The 23,504-nt window shown below is 32.0% G+C and overlaps 1 protein-coding gene and 1 pseudogene across 2 annotated transcripts; one reads left to right on the forward strand and one right to left on the reverse strand.

Moving 5' to 3' along the window:
• Nucleotides 1-405: 405 nt before the first annotated feature.
• LOC140983251 (aquaporin SIP1-1) lies at nucleotides 406-3,856 on the reverse strand. Of its 2 annotated transcripts, none has more exons than XM_073450208.1 (4): nucleotides 3,686-3,856; nucleotides 3,275-3,597; nucleotides 2,209-2,481; nucleotides 406-819 (listed from the first exon to the last, which is right to left on the reverse strand). In XM_073450208.1, exons 2-4 carry the CDS (start codon nucleotides 3,569-3,571, stop codon nucleotides 664-666), a joined length of 726 nt encoding a protein of 241 aa, XP_073306309.1. In that variant the 5' UTR covers nucleotides 3,572-3,597; nucleotides 3,686-3,856; the 3' UTR covers nucleotides 406-663. The 2 variants fall into 2 exon arrangements, with proteins under 2 accessions (XP_073306309.1, XP_073306310.1); XM_073450209.1 differs by having other exon boundaries at nucleotides 3,275-3,593; nucleotides 3,697-3,844.
• Nucleotides 3,857-12,704: 8,848 nt separating this feature from the next.
• Nucleotides 12,705-23,504, forward strand: part of LOC140983614 (tRNA ligase 1-like) — a 42,407-nt pseudogene continuing 31,607 nt past the window's right edge.

Raw genomic sequence — 23,504 nt, forward strand, 5'->3', positions numbered from 1 at the left:
TATAAATACAGAAGATGAGGTTAATCAGAGTTCAACAAAGAATAAGAAAATAAAAGTTCAACAAAGAATAAGAAAATATTTAGCCTTTTTTATAAGATAAAAACTTGTGTGAGACGGTCTCACGGTTCGTATATTGTGAGACAGATCTCTTATTTGGATCATCCATGAAAAATTATTATTTTTTATACTAAAAGTATTACTTTTATTGTGAATATCGGTAGAGTTAACACGCCTCACAGATAAAGATTTGTGAGATCGTCACAAGAGACCTACTTTTTTTATATATGTATTATTATAGAAAAACTATTAATAATTATAATTTCAAGACTTATGTGTTTATTAGATTTGATACTCAAACTTGTTATATTTATTTAATCTATTGTTTCCCTTGATATAATTAAAATATTAAATAAAAACATTTATTACTCTTAATTTCTGAGTAATCAATCACGTTTAAACTTGGACATAATACACAACATATGTTGAATTGGTTCGAAACAAGTGTATGAAGGAAGCAATACTAATCAAATGAAATGCATTCATCGATCCAAGGAAGAAATATGATGTAATCCAATGATTTATAGCTACTTAGATCGACCAAAGTTCACACAAGATTTCTTGGGTACTCGCAATCTTGAACCGCTGCGATGACTAATATCTTGTTCACTCTGACTTCTTCTTCTTCGCTGGGGACGGGGGAGGAAATAGGAAGCGGAAAATCCAGGCAGCCAGTATAGCTCCGACGAAGGGACAGATCCAATATACATAGAATTGCTCCCACGTGTTGTGCTTGTTATTTAGGTATGCCCAACCAAATGCCTGTGTGGATATAAAAAAAAAAAGTAAAGAACCAAGAAAAGCTAGCTGTGAAGGTGTTTCTGTTATATTGACAAGATCTATGAATTAATGCAAATCTCGTTTCTTTTAAAAGATCTATAACAGTTAAGAATTTAATCAAGAATGTAAATTGCGGGATAATTGGACAACTGATTCCGTGGCTTCTCAAATTGGTTAGCTCCAAATTGCATGCAGAATAGTATAATTTTGCATATATGGTTGCCCTGGTAAGATTCTTTACTTTGCATTTGAGAACTAAGGAACTCCACCATTGTACAAACAACGCTTATGCTAACTTAAGAGGTTTTTGGTCATCTCTATCAAAGTTGGCACAATCAACAATCATGAAGAATCCCAGCTCTAGAAATTTTTGAATGTTTCAACTAAAATTAAGCCAAGGAGATTAGCCTCTGACACCAAAGAACAAAAGACACAAAATGAGGTATCAGAATCACATTGACACTCTAACACAACAGGGATCTTCTCCCCTTTAGATGTTGCTCCCAGGAGATGTATCAGAAACAAGTGGTTGTAGTTACAAAAGCACACAACATGAGTTTGGAAATGGCCGGGGAGATTGTATTTTTCCTTACTTCCGGACATGATAGATCTCAACATAAGACGCCCTACCCCGAATATGTTAGACTCGTAAAATCAAAAGTAATATTTCTCATAACATGAAAAGTTGAAGTTTAGCTCTCAAAGAAGTGATTCAAACAGCCTTCCACGTTCATTTTACATTGCCTTTAACAGAAGGATTAAGATTGAACCATTTTTTCTTATCTTTTATCAGCGCTTCAAATTTTTTAAGGGAAAAAATGTTACTAATCCCACTGATATAAATTTTGTGTGCCACAGTCAAACTAAAGGCAGCTGAGATTATAAAACACAATGCCCACGTCAAAGGATTTAACTTCTACTTTCAAATGAGATACAATCAGAGAAGGCAAAGGTATAATCAAGACCAAAAGCTTATTGAACAGTGCGTTTCAGGAATAAAACAGAGAGTAATAAGAACTCGGTTCAGTCTTCCAGTTCCTACGCTGGGTAACAATTATGCAAAAGATATTTAAGATTTCAGTCGAGCAATTATATATGCATGGAATCCCGATTTATAAGGATATTAGCATACCGTAGTTCCTAGACAGCAGATTCTAGAAATTGGATATTTATTCTAAAAGACGAAAGATGATGTGTAGAGCTTTCCCTATACAACAAGCAAAAGAGAATTTTCCTCGGTTTCAAAGTAATTTAATCATGGCTGAGAGATTTCTAGAAGAACTAACTGAAATAATAACATGGTGAGAGTATAACCAGATTTTAGAAAATAATTTCCACAGTATTTTAAATCAGAGGAGACGCGGTGCTTACATTGGCAGGATTCATGGAAGGTCCCGTATAACTCGAACCTGCAACAATTAGCGAAACAGTCGACATGGAAAGCAGCCAATTCTTGATAACTAGGTTACTCGGACCCTTAATCACAATAAGAAGTACTGCAAAAGTGATTATGAAAGTCAAGACGCCCTCAACTACAGCTCCGGTGTGCAAATCAACCTTTAAATAAGGACCTCCAAGCATGTGCTTGTACTTAATCGGCATAGCCTCCGATATCGCGAGGACGCCACCAACTGCGCCAGCTGCCTGTCAAGGATACAAAAGACAGATGGAATATTTCGTAAACGCAACCCGAAGAAAATTAACTTCCAACTAAACATTGTCATAGGCTCATTGATTTCTACAAGTGGATGCAAAAAAATGTTAACCAGCACACAAAAAACTTGCTGATGTACAACCTCATAAACATACTTCTATTACAAGTTTGTATACCACATCTTGCCACGGGTTTAAAGGTAGTCTGTGTCAAAAAGTAATCGTACACATAATGATGATATCATCAGTAAATATAAGAGTAAAAAATCTTCATCTTAAGATAAGATTGCCAGCTAAACACAATTAAATACTTGTAATTGCTATTCAAAGCTCAAAAACAAGATTACAATAAACTAAAAGTGAGTAATTTGCGTGTTATACGATTCCAACGACTTTTTAAACTAGAAAAAATGATAAAATCGATCGTAGTTATAAATGATGAAGCTCTAATATAACACAGATACTTTGTTAGATAAACAAAGCAATAAAAAAGAAAGAATAAATCCATGAAGCAATAAGAGGACTTGAACCCAATATTTAACTTCAAATAGCCTAATTGTAATTTATTTTTTAAATTAAATTTTGGTGTTATCAATACTAATCACATTTACACCAAATGATAAATATATCATTCAATTTTTTTACAATTTTCTAAAAAAACAATTTTTTTTGCTATATCCCATCCCCTTCCAATTCAAGCTCAAGGAATTGGAAAATGGTTTTATCCATCCATCACAATTCTTTCGATCGATGACGAAAAAGAGCAGTGAACCCACTTACATACCTGAGCAGGAAACCGAATCGCTGCAGAAATAAGAGAGTCGGCGCCCCCAAGCCCGGCCGCGTAGAACGCAGCAGTGGCGGTGGGGTTGAACGTCGCGCCGCCCATCAAATCTCCGACGAAGCCGAATATAAACAACAGCACGAAAACAAGAAACGTGGTGATAAAAAGCGTCGGGAGGCCAGGGGCCACGCTCAGCGCCGAAGCTATGACGTACGTGGCGGCACCCAGCCCCGACGCGCAGAAAATCCACATGAACGTCAGCACCCCATCGGCCACCGCCGCCCTGATCGCCCCCATCTTCGATTCTACTCCTCTAAAACTACCTGTAAAATCAAGAAACGATGAATTCCGTGTTTATATACTACGGCGGAAGAAGAAAATGAACAGGAGTTAATCAAGTGACTCAACAACCTTGCTTTCACCTACCCACCAACAAGAAACAGGGTCGTAATACTGAGTGAAAGAGAGTAGGAATTGATTGGTGCAAATCTTGTAGATATGATATTGTTACAAAATTTGTTTATATATACGAAAAATCGTAGAAATTTGGAGAGCTTGAGATACAGTGGTTCGATGATTAATCAAATAAAAAAAATATGTTAAAATAATTTTTGTGATCATTCATTAAAAAATGTATTTTCATTTCATTTCTTTTTCTATTGACCGACAAATTTAATCTGCCATATAATTTTAATCTAGAAACCGAAGATTAAATAATTTAATGATTGTATTTGATAATTACTAGTATTAGTTTTTTTCTTGATTCAAAAGAATACTTATTTTATACAAATAATGTTTTTGGACACTAGTAATATGATATTTTAGTCCTTAAATTTAGAAAATTGCAACAAAATTAGTAATTGCCATTTATTTTCTGGTTAAATATATTTTTAGAGACTAGTTTATGGTATTTATTAAATTATAGGGACCAAAATTAATCATGAAACTCTCATTTTTTATTTTAGTTTTAAAACTATTTGTTTTTCCTATTTTAATATAAAAATAAAACATAAAAAATCATTACTATTTTATTTTAAAAATAAATTTGATTACTTAATTTAAAAATAATCAATTGATAACGTCGTAATTTTAATAAGTTTGAAAGTTCTAATAATCTTATTAAAAAATAATGATAATGATATTACATTAATATTTAAGCAAATTCAAAATTATATATATATATATAAAAAATCTAAAATTTAGTAACTACAAATTTTAATTAATTTTGATCTGTTTGTCTAATTTTTCTTTGTGTTAATAATTTATGAAGAAAATTAATATAAATTTTTGTTCATATATATAATTAATATATATTTATACACAAAAACTCCTATGAGACGGTTTCACGGGTCAATTTTGTGAAAAATATATTCTATATGGGTCACTCACGAAAAAATAATACTTTTTATGTCAAATATATTAATTTTTATTGTAAATATGGACATGATTGATCCGTCTCACGATTAAAGATCTGTGAGACCGTCTTATGAAAGACCTACTCATATTTATATCGTAGATGTTCTATCATTTAGCTTCTTTATCTTTGCCAAAATTTTAGAAATGCAATCTATTAAAATTAAAATTTGCGGAAGGTTAAAAACCAACATTTCCACATTATATATCAAAATCACTCAAATTTTGCCACATCCATATTAGTCTAGTACATAGATATCTATCAAAAAAATAAAATTGTGTCGAAAACTCGTCTCACAATTGGCTCGTTAAACAGTCTCACATAAATTTTTGCGAAAAAAACAATGCTCAGATTTTGATGGGAAAAAAATTTCTCGAATTTTGATTGTTAGGCAGGTAGTACCGGCCGTTCGGCCGCTTGGGGTCCCTGCTGACCACTGCTACCGTCCAGTGTTGCTCCGGCTAATATCTCCTTTCTTTTACAATAGCGGCTTGTTGGGCTTTCTTCACTCTTTCTTGGGTTGACGTACACCCACTTGCTCCTCCTAGCGAGGGTTTTTTTCCCTCAAATTTGTCTTTGATATTATGTATAAGGCGAGAGACTATTCGTCAGTTTGTTTTCATGACACCAATTGACTTTTACGAAAATATTTGTATCGACTTATCGATCATTTGGTATGAATGATAAAATATTATTTATGTTGGGCTCGAATCATAATATCGTCGTCATCTTAATTGCAATAGTAAAAGTATATACAATTATTGATTTTACAAAAGATAAGAAAAATATGAATTCAACGGAAGAGTCACGGTCTTGCTAAGTCAACATTTCTATTTTCCCAATTTACATCCTATTTGGAGTCATGAAATCATGCAGATGGAATTTACCATAAACCAAAAGAAAATAAATGTTTAGTCTTTAGGGACTTGGTGAGGGAAAAAATTAGACTTATATATGGTTAACAAAACAAACAATAATATATTAATGAAGTAATTGAATATGAGATGACATGTATCAATAGTAACGTATTGTTATGAAAACAACATGTCAAGTGACATAGAGTAATTGTTCAGGACTATGAATGAATAATGTGGACTAAAGAGATGGCTCCCACCAACATTCGGTGTTGAACTTTCTCCATGTACTAAAGTAGAATCCGTACAATCAGGCATTTACGAGCCAAAGTGAACTCACATTTTCAGACCGAAATCACGTTGTTCAGATAAATCATATACCGGATTTTAAACATGTTGTTCATTTGACTCATTTTTCGGGTCGAAACAGCGTTGTTCAATGGACTAGAAATCCTATAAATATATTGTTATCTAAGCTCATTTCATCCGTTTATTCATTCCTTCATTCAATAATTCAATCCATAATAGTCAATCGATAACCAATCAAGAACCAATAATTACAGAAATTCAGAGATACAGTACAATATGATCAATAAATTGTGACATGCATAACATGATATAATATTTGAATAAATCAATGGTTTATAAAATTTACCATAAATTCTAGGTCAAATACCAAATTCTATTATTGAATAAACCGATAGGAAAAACATCACGTCATAGCTCACTTTTCATCTTAATTGCCGATCCCAAGCCATGCTAATTCCTATAAATATCATTTGAGGGATTTTACATTGGTTAGAAACGGTACTATGTGTTGCAATCTTTTAAAATTCATTTCATCAAAAATTGTACCGATAAGTTTTGATTAACACTTTAAAAATTCATAACAATTAAGTCCAAATCATAAAAAATTTCAGAAATTTCTAAAAATATAGCATAATTGATCGGAATTAAGAAAATTAATAAAACTCGTCGGCGCGTGGCTGAGCCCCAGCCACCACGCGTGACCGAAATTTTTACAAGAGACGCGTCTTGTCATTTCCTACAACTTTCATGTTGAACACTTTTCAAAGCTCGGAACAAATCAATAGCAGATTTCGAAAAATTAGAATATGATTATCAAGTTCAATTCGGACTACCAAAAACAGTACTTTCGATGATTTCTGGGATGATTATCCGGTACATTTGCGAACTAAGAAACATTTTGAACAATTTTTTATTTTAAAATTGAAGGAAATACGTTAAAGAAGGATAAATAAGAAGCACCAACTAGTAACCTGGATTGATTTTTTTTTTTTGGGAAAATTTTCGTAAATGTTCTTCACGATTTCACTCGATATTCGAAATTTTTGTTGATGATCTTGATACATCGTATTCTTCAAAGTATTTCTGGGTAGAAAAGGAATGTTGTGTAAATTTTTCGGAAATTTTGGAAAAGATTTGTTAATATTTCCTATTTTCTCTGTATTTTTCATTATTTTTACTCCTTACTATTTCCTCTCTAAAACCCACGAAATTCAAATGATTTTTGCGATGAAATACATCAAATGAGACCTGTTTATAGTGGAAAATGAAGTAGAGTGCGTCATCTACCCATAGCCAATTGTTGGACTATCATCAAATTATTGACACATTGTCCATTAAACTAGTAACAATTAATTATCTATTAAATTTAATTATTAATAGATAATTTTGAATTATTTAATATTTTATTAATTCTTATTTAATTTTTTATATTATATATATTGTTTTTACTTATTTATTTATTTAAATTGTATTATTAGCATATTTTATGTGTTTGTAGCGTTTAATTTAAATTTTATTTTCTATTTTATGTGTTTGTAGCGTTTAATTTAAATTTTATTTGTAGAAAATAAAATTAACTTACTAATATAATTTATATGTATTTTTATTTATTTAATTCCAACTCTTTTAGACAAGTAGATTAATATGAGAAAAATTATTCATATATTTCAAAATTTTGATTGAATAAATTTTTTTATTGATTTATTTATTATTTTTTATTTAAATTCATTAATTAAAATTTGACAAAACACCTCAAATTTTTTTGGGTGTTACAATTTAATTACACATATTTGTTTTTATTCAACATTTGACTCAAGTTTCACGAAAGAATTATATCATCCATATATATTGATTTAATCATGCCTCGTTCATCATCGCATTCATAAGTCAAATAATGCATAAAAAATAATTTTTTTTATTCGATAAAAATATCATAAAATATTTTTAATAGATTTATGATTTATTTATAACTACCATATCTTATCTGTTTTTCTTTTCAAAATTCGAAAGTTCATGAATTCACAAATTATCTATAAACATTACAAATATGTTTATTATAGTCACATCATTATTTTTATGTAAAAATAACACATTATCCAAACATTAATTATAAATTATAGCCAAATATTTTCAATATAATTATTTATGCTTTTATGTACAAGATAATAAAACATGAAAACATATTTTTCCAATAAAACTAACAGTACAAGTATGAAACACATGCATATATAGTTGAACTAATTAAAATAATAGCACATAAATGTATCAAATTTTTTTGCCACAAATCTATCTGACTTGATTCAATTATTCGAACTTGAATTTTTGTATGAACAAACTTGAATTTTATTATAACATCATTGCTAGCATTCTCTAATTAAAAATAGTTTCATACTTGAAGACTATTATAATTAGATATTATATTTTTATTTAGAATATGTCTCTTTTGAGACAGTTTCACACATCTTTATTTGTGAAACAAGTTAATCATGTCCATATTATAATAAAAATTCATATTTTTCATTGGTGACCCGAATAGAAGATTTGTCTCACAAAAATGACTTATTAGACAATTTCACAATAGTGTTTTTTTTTTTTAAATATGATGGGGTGTACATTTGGACTTGCAAAAGGCACAATTGAATGGTATAAAGATGAATAACTAACAAGTAACGGAAAATCAATTATCAATTAGTGATACCATAAGTATAAAATTTAATGCGTTTTAAATTAAATTATTTAACTGTTTGATTATATTTAATTACCTGAACGTGTCACTAAAATTAAATTAATACTTCCAGAGCTCGAGTCACTTTCGAAACTTAATACATTTCTCACATTTATAATTTATACTTATAATATACTTATAAACTAAACATATTATTATAATTATATACATAAAAATAATAATTAATAGCAGTAAGACTTATAATATAATAGTAGAAATAATAATAATAATAACATTAATATTAATTATAAAATTTAATTATATTATTAGTAACAACAATATTAATCATTATAATGACAGAATTTAGTGGGAAAATCACGCTTTATCCTTTATAGTTTACTACTAAAATACTTATTGTAAGGCCCGAGATTATATCATTTTAATCCGAGATTATTTAATTCAAGAATGTTGGAATGATGAATTAGATTCCACGGTTTTTGTAATTAATTAGAATTGAAATTGAATTAAAAGATTGAGCGGAGGCCGATGTGCAAATAGTGAAAAGTTGAGGGACTAAAGTGCAAATATGGCAATTTGAGTGGACACATGTCACATGCAATTTGATATAACTTTTGTCAATTCCTTAGCACCTTCAGCGATAAGAGTGCATTCTTTGGAAAATTTTCAAAGCTTCTTCATCCCGTAGAATTTTGATTATTCCAAATCCGTCTATCAGAATTTTAATCCGAACACGGTACCGTATTCCTCTCCTCGACAGCTACTACTGGACGTAGGTTTTATTGAGTTCTCTTATCATTTGAAATTATGATATTGGGAGAATTGTTATTTGATCATTATTATATGTTCTGGTATACTAGACACCGTAGAATCGAAGTCAGATCAGGAAACGGATTGCTTATGGAATTATTATGATTTTCTGATTATATTGATTGGGAATTGAATAGATTTGAGTTATGGATTGGTTACAAAATGTAATGGATATGGGTTCTGATTTGTAATTGATATCTGGTGATATTGTATTGACGGGGATATTGAGATTGTGCCGTTATACCGTTGATTTGAATTAATTCAGATTAATCAGATTCAGTGTTGATTTGAGAATGAAATATTGATATTATGATTCTCGATATATCGTTTCAGATTTACAGAGACAGTTTTGAGTTCAGAACTAATATTGCTTCAAACCGAACCTACGAACGAAAGGTATAACTCAATGTGGATTGGGAGATCGACTCAAGTAGGATCTACTTGAGTTTCTCTAAATCACATACTTATTTTGATGTTTTATTATTGTGTTTATTGATTTGATTAAAATGCATGTTCTATGGATTTATAGGAGCATGCATTAGATGAGTAATTTTGTGACAGAAGTACCTGATAGTGGCGGGATCGCCACGGGCACATTGCACGATGTCACAAGATAGTGTATTGGCGATAGTGCCACAGTCTGTGACGGATAGGTCAGGACACTGGATGTATGGTTATATCAACGTGGATATAATTGGAGTTTCTTCTATTCCTGTCGGTCGATATAGGAATACCAACATCTGGAAACCGGGATCCCTAGACTAGGATTGCATCTAGTCTGAGTCGTAGAGTCACGAGCATTGTCGACAGTTTGATATGGATTATGTTTCAGATTTTGATACATATTGCTGTTATCTGTCCATGCTTTTATGTTTATCATATGATTGCATGTTTCGTTGATTTATACTGGGATTATATTCTCACCGGAATTATCCGGCTGTTGTCATGTTTTTATGTGTGCATGACAACAGGTGGGGCAGGTGCAGGGTCCAGGAGATGAGGAGAGATCGTGATTAGAGTGGAGACTACGAACTTTGATGTATATAGGGTTTTGACACTTGACATTAGTTGTTGAACCTTATTTTGAGATGTTTGTATGTTGTATCAGATTTATACTTTCATACTGATACATATATTAGTTTGATTTCACTACGTTCTGTATTTAAAAGAAAAAAAAATTTTATGACCCTAATTACTTGATTAGTAAATTGATCCTAATGATGATTGAGAATTGATTAGCGTCCGGGTCCCCACACTTATAGTCCCTAAACATTTCAATATAATATTTTTAGTCTCCTAAACTTTAAAATATGTTACGTAATTAGTATTTGTTGTTAAATACTTAAATTTACTGTTTGGCTAATTTTGTGATACTTATTCAACTTTTGGAAGCAAAAGTGTGTATAAATGTTATAAACCAAAAATATTATAGCAAATACAAGGCAATAAATAAGTGAATAATTGTCGCTCCTGGATGATGTTCGAGTTGATGAGTAGATTAGTGTTTAACCTAAAATCAAAAATTCGATTTTCCTACCAATACTTTATCGAGCAAGCATGTCGCACATGATTTGTCAAATGCAGTTTAAATGACTAGAATGATTGCGAGCTATTGTGTTAATCAGAGAATTACCTAATATGTATCAAAAGATAATGATCACAAGTTCTCACATTAATAATAAATAAATAAATAGGTGAATATTTGCTGTGTCATTTATTTTTTGTTATATATTTATTATTATATAACCACTCTAAAGTTTTAATAAATTTTCTATGGATTTTTCACACAAGAAAAATCTGCAATAAGATGAAAATGACTGAATATTATAATTAGAAATCTATATAATAAATACTTTTTAAAATACAAATTATACATAATTGATTAAATTTTATAAAAAATATTCTAAAAATATAGATTTCGTTAATGAAATATTAAATTTTATCAATTTATAGATAGATGTTTTTTTTTTCCTTAAATATTAAGACAATAATATCAAAATATCTAAAGTCACTCAAAGTCTTTTGTGAGACCTTCTTACGTGGTTTTATTTATGAGAAGAATAGATCCGATCTATATCTACTATGAAAAATAATATTTTTTTAACTATTGGGGTTGGATTAAAGATTCATCTAACAAAATTGACATATGAGACGGTTTCAACAATTTTTTTTGAATTTAAAATAATCCATGATTGCGTTTGATTGTATTTAAATCGAGTAACTATATTTTTATCTATGAAATTACAAATTGTTTTTTTTTTATTTTAATAATTTGGATTTTTATATCAAAATTTGGATGAAATTAAATTTTTGTTGTAAAATAAGTACTCGAAATTTACGAAACCAAGGCATTATCTGAACTTGAAATTTTAGTTTCAAATAAGTTATAAGTCTACTACTACTATATAATTATAGGTTTTTGTTTTTATTTTAAAATAAATGTTGTTGTTATTATTATTATTATTATTATTATTTTGATAGCATTGAAATCATTTAGGATATATTTGATACATGATATAAGATGTGTGGATAATTGGATTTTAAAAAAATTATAAAAATCAGAAAAAGTTTTATAAAATTATCTCACAGACTAATTTTATGTGATTTTTTATTTGATCAATCCAATGAAAATTTATTTTTTGATATCACAAGTATTACTTTTCACATTAGGTATGTATCGGTCGATCCGTCTCATAAATATAAATCTGTATATTGGGATAACCTCACATTTTATAAAAAATAGTTTACAAGTTACTAGACAATATACTTTATATTTTACAAGATTATTTTTTTTTTTAAATTCTAATTTACAATCTTCTTAAAATATCAAATAAAATTTATAAAAACAACACCAAAACTCCAATAAAAATCTCTGAGTCAATTTTATGAGATTGATATCTTATTTTAGTTACTTATGAAAAATTATTATTTTTTATGTCAAAAATATTTTATTTTATTGTAAATAAAAGTAAGATTAACACGTCTTACAAATAAAAATCCGTTAAATGGTCACACAAGAATAGATAATAGGATGTTATTATAGAATAATAAATCAAATACACATCACATCAATCAATACAATTTTTAAAACATATTTTTCGAAAAAAGTATGATTAAAATAAATATCCTACACATATAACCAAGATCATGCCCTCCCAAAAAATTCAAATTACATTTGCTTCTCTAATTTTGAAATCAAATTTAAAAAGTTGTGCCCGGAAAACAATAATTTTTGGCGTTTTGAAATTAAATTCGAAAGAACCCAAAACGCCAAACTAAAAGCAAAATCCAACCAAATTCCATCGGACCTTTGAATTGTTTTGTCTGTCTCCAAATGGCCATGAAACCTTAATACAAGCAATCCTCCTGTCCTCAGCATACTCCTCCTTTGGGCCCCTCTCTCTCTCTCTCTCTCTCTCTCTCCCCGCCTCGTAATTATATCTTCCTCAAGAAGCAAACTTCACTCCACTCCACTAGAAAAACACTCCCTTCTTCGGTTCTCTCCTTCCTCAACAATGGCGGATGTGGTTCCCGAAGGAGCTGGTTTCTGGTTGCCCGCAGAGTTCTTTTCTGACGATGATATTGGCCAAGAAAAGCTCGTTAAACCTGATTTGGGATCCGATTTCTGCTTCCCCACCGAGTTTCCTTACGATTTCCAAGCCGAGAATCTTGAGCATGTTGAGGTACTCGGTGTTTCTGGTTTGATTCACTCGATCTGTGCAAATTTCTACGTTTTTCTTGATTTTTTTGGATGCGGATTTTTTTTCTACAGAAGGCTGCCTGGGTGATGTCCACTTCACCTCAATCAACTCTGGGGAACTGGTCAGGCGGGAGCACCGGCGGGTCGAGCATCGGAAGCCCGAACAGCGCTCCGCCACCTTCGGCTCAAGTCGCGGGTAAAAACGACGCCGTTGTCGATCTCATTTGTAAAGCCGCAGGTCAAGTCGCGAAGCTGAAGCTGAATTCCGGTGATGGGCTTAGGCCAGCCGGGAATTTAGGCCTTTTCGGACCGCCGCGAAGCCCGGCTCAGGTCCACTCATCGACCAAGACCCTGAGCCCTTCCATTTTCCAGCCTACACGGGTAAAAAACCATTTTTCTTCATTAAAATCAATTTTCGGTCTATTTAAGGTTGAAACATCTATTTTTACTTTCACAGGCTCCGCCGATAACGGCGAAGAGAGAGAATCCGGGCTGTGGAATGTGGTACGGCCCGCAGCAACAAGTGTACGATTACAGGAGCGGAAAGGCAGTTGGGAGAATGGACCAAGCTGCATGGCCCGTCAAGCAAAACCCTACTCGAAATATCGGGACGGGTAACAGGGCATTCTTGTTGGGCGGTCCCGGCGACGGCGTTGTGGGGAAAAGGGAGTGCACTGGCACCGGAGTGTTCTTGCCTCGTGTATATGGGAGTTCGAATGCGAGTAGCTGTAACGCTTATTCTTCAGAATCTGGCAGGAAGCCAGGTAGTTTACAGCTCAGTGACTTTTCATTTTCTCCAATTTCTTGAAAATAAAGTTATTTTTTTTATTTTTAATTGCATGCTATTATTATTTATTTTTTGAAAAAATACATTTTTATCAACTTTGGGTAAAACTAGAACTATAAAATTAATTTTAATTATGTTTTTGATATTACCAGTAAATGCAAATAATGAATTAAAGTTGTAATTGTGTAGAATTTTTGTAATAAAAATATTTTTTGAATTCAAATATTATATTACAAGGCTAAAAAAGAGGAACTAATAATATTACAATTTCTTTTTCTACTTTTGGTTATTCTACTAATATTATGTGGATATTAGAAAAGGGTAATTCAAGTTGGCCATAGATTTTCTATTCACAGTATCTTCAATAGAGACCCCACCGCTGACCAAATCGCAGGCCCATTTATATTTTTAAAACACTTTGTTTTGGAGCCAAAAATTATAGTCAAACAGACTATTCTTTTGGTTGAGAATTTAAATTTTAAAAAATTTTTGTCCATAAGTTATTTAAATTATGTTGGTCTTGTTTTCAAAATAGTGTATGCCCCTTTTTTGGATTGCTTTTGAACAAATAATATTTAGAAATAAAAATTATCTATGTTCTTGTTCCATTTTTGTGCTATTTCCATGCCCAAAAGCTTCTATTTAAGTTAGGATAGGACCAATCTTTGCTTGCTCTTTTACATCCAACTCTGACCCACTAGTTTGGACATCCATGTGAAGAAATCCCATTTTCATGCACATATTATTTTACCTGAAAAAGTAACTAATTTAGATAATAATACAATTAGAGGAAGGAAATTTAGTTTTTGGATTTTTTGATAAGTTGTATTTTGAATGACATTCTCAACTATCGGTATAACAGTGCACCCTACATCTTTGCTTCAAGAAAGTAATGTTGATCCCCTTTTCAAGAACTTTGAAAACATGAAAGCTGCTTTGGTTCAATCTCTGCCCCGGCCTCAGCCTGAGACTCGATTCAACGGAGGATTCGTGTCAGATTACGGTAGTATATTGTCATTATATGCTAAAAATCCATCCCGACCTTATTTCGTGGCATATAATGTCTAGTTGCTTATATTGGAGAATCTTTCTGTGCAGATCTACTTATGGCTCGTAGGAATTCGATCATGTTACAATACCGGAAAAGCTTGCTATCAGAAAAATGGGCGATGGGTCGAGAAAATCGCCTTCCTCAAGAGTGGAACCAGTGATTCTATGCCATTGTTAAGGAAGAATAATTCAAGAAAATATGTATAGGGAAAGAAAATAGCTTGGGCTTGGGGAGGGTGATTTTTTTATGTTGTGGTTCTTAATAATAATTGTGTTGATTTATTAATAATAATATGTAGTTTTTAGGTGTGGTTGGTATTTGGAAATGTCGAAAGGGTACTTTCACTTTCTTGGTTTTGGTATTTTGAAATTAGTAGTGGAAGATATCCGCAGCTCTCCTCTTGTGATGGTGGTGAATTGTTGATGTATAAGGTGAAATAATTTGGGGGATTTTCTTGTTGATTAATGTGAATGTGTGGTTATTGCTACTGAATTTTACTTTTTTTTTTTATGCTTTTATGTTGTATTTATATCGAATGGACAGGTTATTGTATTTACGATTAATAGTCGTAAAATATATCATAAAAATTGATTTTTGGTAATTGGAAGAAATATTTGCTTTTATTGAGAAAATGATGTTGAGTTATTGTGTAGTTTGAAATATTTGAATTGTATTGTCATGAATAGTTTTTCCTGTCAAAGAACAGGTGAATAGTTCGTATAGGTTTTTTGGGATAATTAAAAGTTTTCAAAAATGTACAGGTAGGGGTTGCAAAATATATGTTTAATCGAAAAAATCGATCGAACCGAAAACTGAAAATTTGGTTTAATGGGTCGATCATTTCTTTCCCAAAAATATAGTTAAATTCGATTTAGCCGGCTCGATTTCTGTTTTGGAAGTAAATATCAATTAAACCAATTATATATACTAGTGCATCGACGCAAACTATATCGACGTGTGTAATATTTTTTATAATTCATTTGATTTATATTTAAATGAGGATCAAAATATAATTATAAGAAATAGTGACAGACTACACTGTAATTTTGATATATAAATTAAAAAATAAATTGAAAAATAAAAGAATAAAAAAATGACCTCAGTAAGAATTTAACCTTTAACCTAAACCCCAAGAACCAATGACTCTATCCGCTGAACTACACATAACTTGCATTAAAATTTTAACATTTTATTAATATATATAATTATTAAAACAGACCATGACACCAAAATTAGTTACTCTAATTGTCTCAAAATTAATTGTGGCGCCCCAAACCTCGCCACGTAATCATACAACATGTGACGTCATATGCATAAAATTTTTCTTTTCAACGACGTAATAATATAATGCATATACGACAAAATAGTGCAATCACCACACTATCTACGTCAATGCAGCAGAAACAGTATAATACATACACACATACAACTCAAGTAAGACAATAACTATAATGTTTCTATCTACTATCAACTACAGGACTGTTTGACTAGACACACCTAGCCCTTCACCACTATCCTGTCTCACAGCAGAGTCCTGTAACCTGTCCAACAGAAACAGCCCCCAAATGGTGAGCATACACAACAATCATCATCGTAATACATAACAGTTATATTATAAACAATATAAAATATAACTGGAATGATAACAGAAATACTCCATTTGCTGTCTCTGGACAATCCAACCACCAACGATATCAACGTCATCACTCCCATACTACTGCAACAACAACATCGACGATACGTCGCACCCCAACACCGGCGACAGCAATATCGTCGAACGAATAACATCAACGATACGTCGCACCCCTACTCCGGCGACAGCAATATCGTTGAACGAATAACATCGACGATACGTCGCACCCCAACACCGGCGACAGCAATATCGTCGAACGAACAACATCAACGTGACGTCTCTCAACAAACGACAGCCAACAATATCAACAATAATAAACAACAACATATATAATATCAAATCACTCAATACCAGTGATTTATCATCGTTCAACGCAATAGTATTCATCAATACTAAACAATAACAATATATGCTCGTACGTCAACACGTACCTGATAATCGAGTATATATAAAATCTGGCTACTTCTTTGATCCTGAGGCTTGTGATGTATCTAAATAATTCAACAACAATTATCAGATCATCGTCACAGTATCAACACAATCATAATAGCCTCAATATATATAACATCAAATAGCCCAACAACAATTAATTCAACAAAATATAAAACTCGATTATAAATTCTTATCGTTTAACAATTTAATATTCTGGTGTATTTAATTCACAATACTACCATCAAATACACCATAATTAATTAACTTCAAATAATAGGCTATTTTACAACATCCGTCAAATTAGGAAAACTTTATATCAACATATAGCCTATACTTCGTAGACTCCAAATATATAATCAGACTTAATAACAACTGACAAACAACTCTCTAATCTCAGTCCAACGATTAAAAATCTCTAATTATAATAAAGGGAGAATAATTCAAAATAACACCACTATAATCTTATCTACTTCGTTAAAATCATACACTATTCAACAATCTTCAACTTCTGTATGATTTAACAATTTATCGGATTTATTCAAAAAATCGACGAATTTCAAACATCACCAAAAATATAAAATTTATACCTCAAATCGAAGACCTCGTGTCAACGATTCCAGAACTGGAGTCGGTTCGTCGGTTGGATAAACCGATAAGTCGCACGATCGAAAAGAAAATTGAAACTCTATTCTTTTTTTTTTTTTTATCTCCCCTCACCTCACTGCTAAAACTTGAGATTCACCGTACAAACTTTTTCACATTTATTTACTTTTTTTTTTTAAATATTATATTATATTTTATTATATTAATAAAATAATATAATATAATATATAATATTTAACATCTTAGCACCGGTATATCCTTTTGGATCAGTCAAACGATCAAATTTTTCAAAACTCAAAACATAAAACTTCTATATCTTTGAGTTTTCTATGTTATATCCAAATCTCAAATCATTTGGACTTCATATGAGCAATATATGTCACTAATTACCATTTTACCCTTAAAATTAATTCATTATTTTTCAACTTATTTACGAAAATACAATTAAAATAAATTGAATATTTTTCAACTTATTTACAAAAATACTATCAATATTATTTTATAGTTGTAATATCTCAGGCATTACATTAATAAAATTGTAAATAAGTAAAGATATATAAATTATTATCTCTCATCCCATATATTTAGGTTTGCATGTGTTTCATATAGACCAACAAAGTTATAAGAAAAAAATAAATTTCTCATTTTATCACAATGAATATTTTAGTAATTATGGTAATTAAAAAGGTAAATTAATAAAAGATAGACCGGTAAAAGAATATGTAAAATATTACTATTACTAATTACTAAATATGGAAACACGAAAAAGAAAATAAAATCTATATATATGAAATTGAGGGCTTATATAATATTCTTATTGGGCTGGGCTTGACTTTCTTTGCATTTCAATACAGATTTATCTTTAAACATCAGGCCCTAAAACAAACAAGCACCCAACTTCTTGAGATCGTCCCCGATCTGCTTCTATCGATAACTCTGATTTCTCTTCTCCTTGACATCGTCTGCGGTCTAGCCCTACAAATTCTTCTTGACATCGTCTGCGACCCTGCGTCTTCTTCATCTTCGAACCAACATACGAGTGTTAAGTAAGGTTATAGGTAAATCGCGTTCACAACCCGAAGACTTCGGATTTTCTATGTTTTTTGGTAATTTTCAAAAAATTTTGATCCATTGGAGAGATACATGGGCTGGAAGGGTAATTGATTTTTTTTTTTTGATGGGGTTGGCTGTGGCCGAAGGGTTGATAGGATGGACCTGGTGACCAGTAGCGAAAATGTCGATTAGATTGATTCAGGATTTTGTTTGATTCTCACTGAATGGAATTGTATCCTATTTTTCTTTTTCTTCTAACTTGTTTGTTTTTTATCGTCTATTATTCTGTTTCGTGACAATGGTTGTGATATATATTATTGTTAATTGTTACGCTGAAAATGTTAAATAAATAATGATTACCGTCTACAGTTGAACCGGTGTGGTGTTGTGTTGTGTTGTGTTGTTGCACATGCTTTTTGACTGAACCATTTCAGCGATGACCTTTAATGGTGCCAAGTATTTCACGCGTAACATCTTGAAAACAAGCACCGGCTGATTGCTAGTTGCAAGAAAAATTGTTGTAATCATGGAAGTTAGTTATTCAATGAGCAAAATCTTCGGTTGTCATCTGATGTCATATCAGATACTAAACTGATTTTTTATTCTTTTTTTTTTGTGTGATTCAAGTTAGAGAATTGTCAAGCATGAGTTCTTTACATCGTCCTGTCTTGTTTGAATCATTGTACATTGCTTAGTTTTCTGAGCAAGCCCACTTTCGGGATGCACCTAATCTGCTTTTGCAAGTGTCTCTACCATAATTTATCTCATCAGTTGCCTCTACTAGCGTGTTTCCCTGGACTGGAAATTGACTTCAGATCGAGTCCCAACTAGACTATATCTATAGTTGCTAATTATACTGTTTCTAGGTGTTGTGTGGCTCTAGGGAATTGAATTAGGTGTTTCTACCTAGTATGGTTTCAGCATCTTGTGGTATGTCGTTGATTCATTGCAGTTTCAAGTTACTCTTGACTGTCTGATTGCAAAACATGTGCTTTATTTGTTTCGATTTTTGAGTGGTTTCGTGGACCTTTCCCCATTGAATTAGCCCGATTGAGCTTAATTTATGGAAAACATGATTTTCCTGTCTTGGATCAACTTGTCAGTTTGCATTTTCAAATCAGTTATGTCAAAATACAACTACGGCTTAGTCATACCGTTTTCCTCTCTTACATATTAACCTGCCGTATTGATATTTCACATTTTTCTTGGAGATTGTGTATCAAACTGATATTCATCTGTATCAAATTGATATTCATCTACTCAAAATTTGCACACTCTAATGCTGAAGTGGACAAGGGTCGTTATTTGTCTCCTTAAAAAGAAAATTGTAAAATCTAGAAAACAGAGACAAAAAAAAGAATTTTCATTTAACTTTCTTTCCAACTAAGCTTCTTCCCCTTTTACATCTCAGGCATATTTCCATCTTTTCACACTTTTTCAACCGTGTTGGTTTCCTCGTCACTTTTCCCATTGACCATGAAGAGTCATCAGGTATTTCACTTCTCTCTATGTGCATGTGTATCCGTGTTCATTCTTGTTTATCAATTTTTGTTGCATCCGTTCTTTGAAAATATTTATGTATCTCAGAATGTGTGCTCGAATATAATCTGCGCTGTGGGAATGTTGGGGCAGATTTAATAACATTATTACTATATAGAAATTTGTTTTTAGTGTATAAATTTTTTGGCCACTGCAAAAATAAATGCATACAGTCGGTTTGGTGGTCAAACCTCTCTTCCTTTCACATTTAGACTCATTTTCTAGTCATCTAGATCTCATTTTTCCCTTCATATTTATCTAATTTATCCTACCTGCTCTGCGCATGCGTTGCGTTGCATGGACTTTACTTACATTAGATTTGGTGTATATTGAGAGAAAAAATTCCTAGAAATGTGAGCATAGAAACCATCATTGGAGACTTCGAAAATTTAATAGAACGCTGAATTTCTTTTAGTTAGAAAGTTATATAATTGACCAATTAGTAGTTCACCTCACTTTAATAAGGCCATGTTGTCCCAATATCCTATGATACCAATGTGACTTTGTGCACCTCGCGTCTTCAATAATTATTGTAGGCTATATTTATGTCTATTTATTATTTTTAATTTATTTGGTGCCATTAGTCATTGTAAACTGCGGTGGAATTGTTTTGATCTTCCAAATTATGTTGGTGTGCTCATAGTTGTAAAAAGCGCGTGCTTGGGTAACCACCTAGGCGCCGACCTTGCAAGAGGCGAGCCCAGGCGCACGCCTCTTGCAAGGCGCAAGGCTTTCCTGAGGCGACAACAAGCGCGCTTCTGTATTTCACTGTCCAGTTTCTCTATTTTTTAACAAAAATGGGCTGCGAAGCTTAGAGCCCAAAGCTGGTTTAGGAAAAAAAGCCCAAAACTAGTTTAGAAAAAAACCAAAGCATAAACCCTAAAAAATTAGAAGCAGGGCAGCAACGGTCAAAGCCTTGTTATCATTTATTCTCTTTTGAAAAAATAAAAAATAAATAAAAAAGATCAAGACCCCAACATCAGCTAGCATCCTGAAGAAGAAGAAGCGCAACAATGACAACGAATGGTCTCCAAATCACCAAACAAACAAATAATAATTTTTATTGACGAATTAGACTTCTGAAAAGCTTAATTATTTCAATGATAACATTTTTGTCATATAATGATATAGTATATAAATATGTTTTTTTTTAAAATTAATAGTGCGTCTTGCCTCAATAAAGCTTATGCCTTGCACCTCAGGCTCCAAGAGCCCTTTGCGCCTTGCGCCTCTAATAACTATGGGTGTGCTGGTTTCAAGTTTGATATGGGGTTCTATATTGTGCTATGATTTATGATTGTTCTCTTGTATTTATCATGTTTTGTGATTTATGAATTTTGTCCAGTGATCAGGCCATTTACTTTGTCTGTTGTTGGAGAAGAAATACAATGTAACGGTCACACCTTATTGAATGTAGTAAGTTTGGATTTGTTTTTGCTACGGGCAAATGTTTGATAACAAGAGCGTCTTTTTGAGACTGGCCGATTCTTGTTATTTGTAGTCCTTTTTCAATACATACCTTTCTAACCATAAATGGAGATTGGTGGTAACTTTATTTATCACAAAATGCAGCGACGTGAAGGTTCAAAAGGACATTGGTGGTTAGAAATGCCAAATTCAAATAGACCATCTACCTCATATTCAGTGTCGGATGGTATTCCTAGTGCTACCACTGAAAACATCACAAACAGGCTCACTTCATTGTGTGTGGCTGAAAAAGGTGAGTAGTCTGATGTGTCAGAACCTTCAATACAGTTTGGGAACATTGGGTTGAAGAGTCATGTATCACTTCATGAAGAAAAATGTAAATTGAATCCTAAGGCATATGAAACAGTGAGTGGAGCCACAACAACAAAAGTCAATAAAGGTCCAGTTGATAGTACGACAGTCTTGGCCGACGAAACTCGAACATCTACCGAGAAACCTGATACCGGTTTGAGTAAGTTGTTTAGTGGTAGTAAAAGTAATGTCAGAGAAATTAAATTGATTTCACATATATTGTTTGAGTACAATACACGTATATATAGTACAATAATTATAATTAATCCCCAAGATTAGCTTCATCAAATATTATCCTACTAAAAATAACCAATAAGTTATCTTCTAAAGTATGCTATTACAACACAGATGGATAACAAATATTTATCGAATATTTGATGAGCTTTATCTAAATCTACAGGTAGTTTATTGGATAACTTTACAGCGGATGACTCAACGTACTCTGTTGCCAAAATTAGAGCTGCATTTTATCCGAAATTTGAAAATGAGAACTCTGATCAAGAGGTAATCTATCTCATGTATCATTTCTTATTGTTTTTTCATTTTTAAGTTTTTTTATTCTGATAAACAATGTTCGCGTACCCTTGGTTATTAGCCATGTCAGGCGAGGGCTGCCTCTCGCTCTGATCTCACCTCCTAGATACTAGAATGGAGGGAAAAAAGGGTAAGACCACCTATCCCATCATTCTGGTTCCTGCTCCTCACCCAAGGATTAGTCACTCTGTTTTGAACTTTCAACCAAAGGGTCTATTTCACTTATTTAAATAAATAAATAAATTTTAGTATTTCAAGTAGAACTCAAGGATTCTTAAATGTGGACCTGATTTTTTAGGGACTGAAGGAGGAAATCTCGAGTTTGCATTTGAGGCGAAAAATTTATTTCTTTGTATTTATAAGTTTTTATGCCATTATACAGATTAGGACAAGGATGATCAAAATAGTTTCGAAGGGCTTAGCTACCTTGGAGGTATGGTTAATCACCCTTCTTTCCAAACTCTTTTTTACCTGTTTTACATGCGCAACTTTGGTTAACTATTTTAGTTCCCATCCTCTCTCTCACCCGCTCTTATTCCTCAAAACCCTCAAAAGTCGCTCACTCTCTCTCCGTCTCTTTATTCTTGTAAAAAATTGACATTTAACAGGTTTCACTTAAGCACTCAGGATCACTTTTCATGTATGCTGGACATGAGGGAGGAGCATATTCAAAGAATAGCTATGGAAATATGTGAGACCCATGTTGGATTTTTTCCTTTTGATATTCTATCTTCCATTCTTCTCAAGTGATGATGTTATATCTCTTCAATGTGTAAGTATAGATTTTGTTATTGTATCGATTGACCTAATGGATTGCTAGATACTTGTTATAAAAATGCTTGTTATGTTTCGTTATTTCATATAGAATTGTGAGAATTCTGCTAACCCTTTAGGTGGTTATATTTTTTTAATGCACCACTTTGTGTAAATTGTTACTGTTTTGGGAGTACTACTGTTATATCACTGTTGCAGAAATTTACCATTATAAGATCTATTTCCCTTTTGGTGTAGCTAAACCAGGCCCGTCATCTTTCTACATACACCTAAGT

Source organism: Primulina huaijiensis, chromosome 8, assembly GCF_012295235.1.
Source record: "Primulina huaijiensis isolate GDHJ02 chromosome 8, ASM1229523v2, whole genome shotgun sequence".
Taxonomy (NCBI): domain Eukaryota; kingdom Viridiplantae; phylum Streptophyta; class Magnoliopsida; order Lamiales; family Gesneriaceae; genus Primulina; species Primulina huaijiensis.